Below are 9,696 nucleotides of genomic sequence, written 5' to 3' on the forward strand. Positions count from 1 at the left end.
GACTGTGCAGAAGCAAGCCTTCGAACTAAGGAAGTTATCAGAGCAGTGCAGGTGGGAAGAGCAGGATTGGGCACCATTTGCCATAGATGGTTTTCCGAGCAAGGTGCTCAGGGTCGCAGGGAGATGGTGGTTGAAGAACTCCATGAGTTGGAGGAGGAAGCCCAGCTTACAACTGCAACAGGCTTCGCCAAACAGGGAGCCTGGCTGAGATGGGAAGGAACTGAACCCAGAAAAGTGGCATGGGCGGATTTGTGGCAGATGAGCCAGCCTGCAATTGCTTTCTTGCTGAGCTCAGTGTATGATCTTTTACCAACACCTGCAAACCTCAAGCTGTGGAAATACTCAGATTCGGACCTGTGCACCTGCTGCGGTATCAAGCGTGGAACCCTCTGCCATGTACTCTCTGGCTGCAAGCAGTTGTTACAGATGTACACATGGCATCATAATCAGGTTCTGGACATGCTGGCAACCTCAGTGAAAGATCAGCAGGAGTTAATAAACAAGACAACTGTGAAACAAGCATCCCTTGATGTCATCTTTTGTAAAGCTGGGGAGCGTCCTAGAGAAATGAAGGGCACTAAGTAAACAAGGCTTCTACATGGTGCTGCTGACTGGCAGGTCGTTGTTGACCTAGAGAAATCTCTCAAGTTCCCGGCCCATATTGCTGTCTCTAATGAAAGGCCAGACCTAATAATATGGTCAGACTCTGCAAAGAGTGTAATACTCGCCAAACTTACTGTTCCTTGGGAGGAGAATATGCAAGAAGCATTTGAACATAAGAAAGCATGATATGAGGAACTTCGAGCCATCTGTATTGAGAACAACTGGAAATGTTCAGTGTGGCCAGTTGAGGTTGGTTGTCGTGGCTTCGCTGGCTGCTCCATGATGACGTTTTTGTCCTACCTTGGCCTTGGTGGCTGTAAATTGAAGTCAGCAAAGAAATGCCTGCAAGTGACAGTGGAGCAGGGGTCAAGTTGGATATGGGCAAAAGCCCGTAACAGAAGTGTAATGACCACGACATAGTACTGTGTAACTATTGAAACCACCTGGCGTGAAGCTGCTGGTGGCGCCAGAGATGGCAGTACCGCCTTAGCCACCAAAACTGTGTGATCATCCCTGGTTGGCGGCTGACGAGGGGGGCGTCGAGCAGCACACGCTGTATGTTTTGAACTAGTAGGTGCTTCAAGCACTACAGTTGGTTGATGTTACAAGGCCATTAGGGGAGCTGCAATCATGCTGAAGCCTCTGATGAAACGACGGTAGAAGTTTGCGAAGCCCAGGAATCATTGAAGCTCTTTTACCGACATGGGTACTGGACAAGAAGTGACTGCAGAAACTTTGGAGGAATCCATGCTGACTCCTTCTGAACTTATGATGTATCTCAAGAAGGATATTTGGCGTGAAGCTGCTGGTGGCGCCAGGGATGGCAGTACCGCCTTAGCCACCGAAACTGTGTGATCATCCCTGGTTGGCGGCTGACGAGGGGGGCGTCAAGCAGCACACGCTGTATGTTTTGAACTAGTAGGTGCTTCAAGCACTACAGTTGGTTGATGTTACAAGGCCGTTAGGGGAGCTGCAATCATGCTGAAGCCTCTGATGAAACGACGGTAGAAGTTTGCGAAGCCCAGGAATCATTGAAGCTCTTTTACTGACATGGGTACTGGCCAAGACGTGACTGCAGAAACTTTGGAGGAATCCATGCTGACTCCTTCTGAACTTATGATGTATCTCAAGAAGGATATTTGGTGACAGTGGAATTCGCATTTCTCTGCCTTTACATAGAAATGGTTGGTCAATAAGCGCTGGAGGAAAGCTCTGACATGTTCTTTATGACTTTTCTTGTCTAGGGAGTAGATCAAAATGTCATTGATATATGCAATAATATCAATAATCTTCCCAGCATGTCCCTTAGTATGTTGTTGATAAGACATTGAGATACACTGAAAGCTGGAGAAAGGCCATATGGCATTACTCGGTACTTGAAATGGCCAGTGGTTGTACTGAAAGCGGTCTTCCATTCCTCTCCTTTCTTGATTCTTATTAAATTATAAGCGCTGCGCAGGACAAGTTTAGAAAATATTCTGGCAGAGCAAAGTTGCTCTAGGGCAGACGGAACAAGAGGAAGAGGATAGGGATACCTGACAGTGACCTGGTTAAGTCCTCTATAATCTATGCAAGGTTGAAGACTGCCACTTCATTTTTCCACAAAGAAGAAGCCCGCTGAGGCTGGTGATTTTGAGGGACAAATGTATCCTTGGTTGAGGGTTGAGATGTTATTACACAGGCACTTAGCAGCATTGACCTGAAGATATTACAGAGATTACAGCCCAGCCAACCTTAAATGCTGGAGATTTACAGTGTTGATAGTTTTGACAGTTCTGTAACAAAACCATTTTGTGTTCTTCTTGTTCAGCCTAAAGATCGATGAGATTACTGCAATTAGAAAGCATGAAGATGGCTTACAACAGCAATTACGATGAACAGTTTTGCACTCCAGTCTCCATCATTGAACAGTTGATAATGCCAACAAAATAGACTTCACATTAAAACTGTAATGAGTTCAGAAATAACTCTGATGCTCATATTTATAAGTTGTTCATAAGGTCATACAGTCGTGTGGAAAAATAAGTGCATTCCATAGAAATTGTAGACTTTTCTCAACATATTTAAACAAGCAAATATTCTACTTTCTTGATACAGCACTGACAGATAAAGATAATATACTTGAACAAAACAACACCAACCATTTATTCAACAAAAATATCAACAAGGGCGGCATAGTGGTATAGTGACTAGCACTGTTGCTTCACAGCCAAAAGGTTCTGGGTCCAAGCCCAGTGGCCAATGGGGGCCTTTCTGTGTGGAGTTTGCATGTTCTCCCCATGTCTGCGTGGGTTTCCTCCAGGTGCTCCAGTTTCCTCCACAGTCCAAAGACATGAAGGTCCAAAGAATGATACAACTAATTACATTTCTTAATTACACAGTGTATTCAGGAAAAAAACAAGATTATTAATTCTTTTACAGTCTTCATTTGTGTTTATGATGTTCTCCAGGTGAAACATCTTACATCCGTTTGTAGATATGGATGATGTTTCTACAGTTAGGGCAGATGTGTCTGACATCCTTGCAGGACTTCACGCAGAAAGGAATCAAGCAGAATGGCCATATGCTGCAGAGAGATGGCAGAGGAAGTGTAAAACAGTGTGTGTTTGTGTGTCAGCTGTGTGTGAGAGAGAGTTTAATGCAAGATCTCTTACCAGAAGATGCAGAGCAAACTGAAAATCAACCAAATAAGGCTTCCATTGATGGGTTCAGGTATTGTGACAACTTGTGTCTGGCAGAAACCACACTTCGTTGCTGCTGGTAAAGACTTCATAGGAGCCTGAATTACTGGAATCATTCACACACACACACACACACACACACACACACACACACACACACACACACACACACACAGACACACACACACACACACACATTTTTCAACAATATTACAGCAAGTGATTTTCAACACAGACCCGCCCTTTCTATTTCCATTTTGAGTTAATGTTAATACAGTATGTTCCTGAATTTGTGGTCTTACTGTCCTGTTTTTGTTTTGCTGTCATCTTTTTGATTTTCCTATCTTCACTGTTTCTTCGCATCGTGTTTTGTAATGTTTTCGAGTTTTCAGTTTGCCAGTGTGTTTATGTGTTACTCTTACAGGCCACAGTAAATTACAACAGTCTGGAGGAGAAATCTTACCCACAGGACCGTTCGTCATGACTGTTGGTTGAGGTGCAGGCTGGTATACTGCAGTAGGTGGTTCAAGCACTACAGTTGGTTGAGGTGCAGGCTGGTATACTGCAGTAGGTGGTTCAAGCACTACAGTTGGTTGAGGTGCAGGCTGGTATACTGTAGTAGGTGCTTCAAGCACTACAGTTGGTTGAGGTTCAGGCTGGTATACTGTAGTAGGTGCTTCAAGCACTACAGTTGGTTGAGATTCAGGCTGGTATACTGTAGTAGGTGTTTCAAGCACTACAGTTGGTTGAGGTTCAGGCTGGTATACTGCAGAAGGTGCTTCAAATATTACAGTTGGTTGAGGTTCAGGCTCGTATACAGTAGTAGGTGTTTCAAGCACTACAGTTGGTTGAGGTTCAGGTTGGTATACTGTAGTAGGTGTTTCAAGCACTACAGTTGCTTGAGGTTCAGGTTGGTATACTGCAGTACGTGGTTCAAGCACTACAGTTGGTTGAGGTGCAGGCTGGTATACTGTAGTAGGTGCTTCAAGCACTACAGTTGGTTGAGGTTCAGGCTGGTATACTGTAGTAGGTGCTTCAAGCACTATAGTTGGTTGAAGTTCAGGCTGGTATACTGCAGAAGGTGCTTCAAATATTACAGTTGGTTGATGTTCAGGCTCGTATACAGTAGTAGGTGCTTCAAGCACTACAGTTGGTTGAGGTTCAGGCTGGTATACTGCAGTAGGTGCTTCAAGCACTACAGTTGGTGGATGTTCAGGCTGGTATACTGCAGTAGGTGCTTCAAGCACTACAGTTGGTTGATGTTCAGGCTGGTATACTGTAGTAGGTGCTTCAAGCACTACAGTTGGTTTATGTTCAGGCTGGTATACTGTAGTAGGTGCTTCAAGCACTACAGTTGGTTGATGTTCAGGCTGGTATACTGTAGTAGGTGCTTCAAGCACTACAGTTGGTTGATGTTCAGGCTGGTATACTGTAGTAGGTGCTTCAAGCACTACAGTTGGTTGATGTTCAGGCTGGTATACTGTAGTAGGTGCTTCAAGCACGACAGTTGGTTGATGTTCAGGCTGGTATACTGTAGTAGGTGCTTCAAGCACTACAGTTTGTTGAGGTTCAGGCTCGTATACTGCAGAAAGTGGAGGTGGTTGAATGAGTCCCGGCACAGGTGCAGGCTGGTATGCTACAGGAGGTGCAGTTGGTTCAGTAATCATAGGTGGAGGTCCAGGCTGATTGATTACATCGGCCATGATGTATGGAAGTGGAGGCTGTCAGTAACGTGGACTTATTCTGATGCGCCTGTGGAGAAACCTGGGGAAAAATTAAACACTGGAATGTAAACTCAGGTGTGACCTGGTCCTGAATGGTTACATACTTAAATGAGTTCATCAGTAAATTTATAGAACAATTACACTTCCGTCAACGTGTGAGAGAGTCAGTTCTAGGGCAGGAATGTAAACCTGCAGGTTGTGACCCCAAAGCGGAGTCAGTGCGTATCACCTGCTTACATTACAAAGCAATCGTCTGCTCAGATAATAAATGTGACCTGTGTGACTACATTGCACACACCTGTCACAATTAATCTGATATCCTTTGTGTTTTTCTGTTCCTGTTTTGTCCTTTGGTTTCTTCGAATGGTGCCTCTGAAGAGAAATACTTTCACTATTATAACAACATATTGTATAATTCTTACATCTGCACCTACTTGCACACAAGACCTCACTTCTCACAATTCACAGCGGCCCTAAATATGGCTGTCACGGACGACAGCACCGATCCTGTACCGGACCACTCATGGTCTCCAATCACCAGTTCAATGGGAAGTAAACACTCACTTCCTTGTGTCTAACACTACCAAGCCTTTTGTTATTACTCTGCTGATTCTAATTTTGACTTTGTTTGTATTTTGGACTTTTCCTTTTTGATATTTCCTCTGAGATTCTGTTTGTGTCTTGCCTGCATGCACTCAAGACTTCAGAGCAACTGGACTTGCTTGAAAAGTCTTGAAGACGTTTCACCTCTCATCTGAAAGGCATCCTCAGTTCTGTCTGTCTAATAGGGAGTATCAAGTATTTATCCTCTCATGGATCATAATAGAATCCGAATCAGAATGCTGATGGCTGCATTGTAGGTGGCTGATAGATGTCATAGACACCCACCTCTGTTGGTCATTCCAGGTTGACAAAAATGAACGATCCTCTCTGGCTAAGATGTCTGCCAGTTTTCTGGAAGTCCTCTCATACTCCCGCACCAGTCGAAGGGAACTCATCCCAAAGTGTGTAGAAACATATCTGTGAAGATACTCAGTCATCCACGTACATAGTAATCTGTAGTTGGTAGAAGAGAGCAACTGGACTTGCTTGAAAAGTCTTGAAGACATTTCGCCTCTCATCCAAAAGGCATCCTCAGTTCTGTCTGTCTAATAGGGAGTATCAAGTATTTATCCTCTCATGGATCATAATAGAATCCGAATCAGAATGCTGATGGCTGCATTGTAGGTGGCTGATAGATGTCATAGACACCCACCTCTGTTGGTCATTCCAGGTTGACAAAAATGAACGATCCTCTCTGGCTAAGATGTCTGCCAGTTTTCTGGAAGTCCTCTCATACTCCCGCACCATTGGAACGACCAACAGAGGTGGGTGTCTATGACATCTATCAGCCACCTACAATGCAGCCATCAGCATTCTGATTCGGATTCTATTATGATCCATGAGAGGATAAATACTTGATACTCCCTATTAGACAGACAGAAGTGAGGATGCCTTTCGGATGAGAGGCGAAACATCTTCAAGACTTTTCAAGCAAGTCCAGTTGCTCTCTTCTACCAACCACAGATTACTATGTACCTGGATGACTGAGTATCTTCACAGATACTCAAGACTTCACTTCCCAGAATTCACAGCGGCTTCCAAATATGGCTACCATGGATGACAACACCCATCCTGCATCTCACCGCTCATGATCTCCAGAGTCCTAATCATCTGGACTTGTTCACAATCACCAGATCTCTCACAGTTCACTGCGAAATAAATGCTCAGTTCTTTGTGTCTAAAATTACCAAGTCTTTTGGTATTGCTCTGCTGATTCTGGTTTTGACTTTCTTTGTACTTTGGGCTTTTCTATTTTGTGGCTACTGCCTCATAAAGGTGAAGTTACTATAGGCGAAGCCACCATGTCATTGTGTTGTAAGAATGTAAGAATGAGTGTAACAATAGTGCACTGCGCATACGCATAAGCATCACAATCATCAGAACGGTGAATTGTGATCTCGTGATATGAACAGTTGATATCACATTATCAAAGGTACACAAGAACAAGTATAAGAATGTAAGAATGAGTGTAACAATAGCGAAACTTGGTAACCAATCAGCACTTATCCTGATCATGTTTGATTACCTGTTCTACTTCTTGATAAAATTTGGAACCAATCAGAACCAGAGAAACCTTGTTATAACTTCATAGTATCAGAAAATAATTGGCAGATAAAAAGATAAATTAAATTCACCTTGTGGTTCGCCAAGGCTACTGATTCAATATCAAGTAAGTGTTGTTTATTTTAAGAAAATTTACCTTTTGATTGTCACAGCTTTTGTTTGGTCCTTCTGAAAGGTCAAATGAAAGGATTTGTAAGGGTTTTTTTTTTTTTTGGGGGGGGGGGGGGGGGTTTGAGCTTTTTGGCAGATATTTACGCCAAGAATTCCAGCCATTCAACAAAAACTCGAGAAGACAGCAAAGAAAATGTTGGAATCTTTTGAGCGATCTGCTCAGTCTGCAATTACAAAAGTCCTCTGTGGGAATAAATCAGCTCCTTCGGGGGATAATTGAGCCCTTTCAAGGGATCATTTATTTGAAAGTCTTTGCAATACACTTGTGAAAAAATTATGCTCATTAGTACTAAATAATGCTTCTCAGACAATTCATGAACAAGTGCTTTCTTACTATTTTGAAAATATATGCAGTTCACAGCATTGTCTTTTGAACAAAACACAGTAAAACAAAATTGGAAACCAAAATACTACAAGCCCTGATGTAGCCTTTTAATTCCTTCTGTCGCCTGCATCTCTGACGATAATCAGATCAATAATGGTTTAATAATTGATAAAGTCTTAATATTTATTTATTTATTTATTTTAAAAAATTAGGTAATTTCTCTTCACTCCAATACTATAACACAAAAAGAATAATTTGTTAGCATTTAATATGTTGCCTTCTTCAAAACCACACACACATACCTTTATGCTCTGTGTCGATTCTTTGAGTGATACACTCTGACTAAATCAGATTACAGATGATAGCATGTCATTACAAAGCAAAAAGCAAAAGAGGAACTAAATGGAGACGTGAAAGTAATGCCACTCCCTTTGCAGTGATCAGAGCCTCTCGCAGCAACTCTGTTTACCAAAATGTTTTTTTTAGGTGAGACAGTCACAACATATTTAATGAGCTGCATAAGTAATTACAGAGCTTTACCCAGTTCCCAGTTCATACTGTACTCAGATTTCCAAGTTAATAATTATTTTCAGAATTAATCCTTTTCTTCTTATTTTTCTCCACTAAAACTGATCATGCAGACCGAACCGTAGGTGGTACAGAGATTAAGCTTGGTGTCAGGGTGCAAGGCACTTACAGATGTATTTGCAGGAGAGAGCAGGGAGCAAACAGTAACGGAGCCAAATTGTGAAGCTAGAATCATGGTCAGAAGGCAGGCAATGGTTGGTTGATCGGTAAACAGGTAAACATATGGCCCTTTTCCACTACCCTTTTTCAGCTCACTTCAGCTCGCTTCAGCCCGACACGGCTCGCGTTTTGACTACCAAAGAACAGCACAACTCGGCTCGCTTCAGCCCTGCTTAGCCCCTAAAACTCGCACCGTTTTGAAGTGGGGCTGAAGCGAGCCAAAGCGAGCCGAGTGAGGCTGGGGGCGTGAGCAGACACTCCCCTGTGCACTGATTGGTGAGGAGGAGTGTCCTCACATGCCCACACACGCCCCGCGAGCACGCTGGGATCTGTAAACACCGTAAACCCGGAATAAGAATAATTACGAATTACGAGAATTTCTGAAGCCTTATGCAACTCGCCTCATCTATACGCTCTTGCCAGTATCTGTTGGCGTTGTCGGTGACAACAAGCCACAGCACCAAGACCAGCAACACTAACGACTCCATGTCCTCCATGTTTATTGTTTACTATCCGGGTCGTGAGACTACCGCTTAAAAGCTCACTGATGTCACTGTTTGCGCTGCTTAACGACATCACATGACGTCTACCCACTTTCGCTAACTCCTCCCAATGTGTCCACCCACTTCCAGCCAGCACGGTTCAGCGCGGTTGTAGTCGAAATGCAACTTCAATAGCCCCGCTCAGCTCGACTCAGCCCAACTCAGCACGGCATGGCTCAGCCCGACTCAGCCGCATTTGTAGTGGAAAAGCAAGACAGGAAACATAGTGTGACAGTTCGTGTAGGTGGGTAGAGCACAGAAGGACGGCAGGACAGAACTGAATTCACAAAACTCGTTTTTATTCAGCTTTTCAGCTTATATCTACACTCACACACTCAGACACGCACATACATCAGTCGTCTAGTTGTGGAGAGAGCTCCCTCTGCTCTCGCTCTCTCTCCTTAAATAGGGCACGGTCACTGGGAAGATACACAAACACATTAATTAACGACAGGTGTAGTGATTCTGCCACTTACCTTCCCTGACTCCGCCCTCCTGTCACAGACCGATGCTTGACCACGCCCCCGCTGCCACATACCCCCACCGCCCGACTCAGGCCGGGCGACTGTCCGGCCTGCAGCCTACTCCCCCCCCCCTTGACGGGAGAGGAAGTCCGCCACGACCATCTGCGCCCCCGGCCTGTGGATCACCTTGAAGTTAAAGGGTTGGAGTGCCAGATACCAACAGGTGATCCGCGTGTTGGCATCCTTCATGCGGTGGAGCCACTGGAGGGGCGC

The 9,696-nt window shown here is 44.1% G+C and overlaps 1 protein-coding gene across 1 annotated transcript; it reads right to left on the reverse strand.

Annotated features, from left to right (window-relative positions):
* Nucleotides 1-2,263: 2,263 nt before the first annotated feature.
* LOC132866808 (uncharacterized) lies at nt 2,264-8,038 on the reverse strand. Its single transcript, XM_060899583.1, has 4 exons — nt 7,973-8,038; nt 3,748-5,048; nt 3,258-3,390; nt 2,264-3,169 (listed from the first exon to the last, which is right to left on the reverse strand). Exons 2-4 carry the CDS (start codon nt 4,985-4,987, stop codon nt 3,064-3,066), a joined length of 1,479 nt encoding a protein of 492 aa, XP_060755566.1. The 5' UTR covers nt 4,988-5,048; nt 7,973-8,038; the 3' UTR covers nt 2,264-3,063.
* Between the last annotated feature and the right edge of the window lie 1,658 nt (nt 8,039-9,696).

This window comes from Neoarius graeffei, chromosome 18 (genome assembly GCF_027579695.1).
Source record: "Neoarius graeffei isolate fNeoGra1 chromosome 18, fNeoGra1.pri, whole genome shotgun sequence".
Classification (NCBI taxonomy): domain Eukaryota; kingdom Metazoa; phylum Chordata; class Actinopteri; order Siluriformes; family Ariidae; genus Neoarius; species Neoarius graeffei.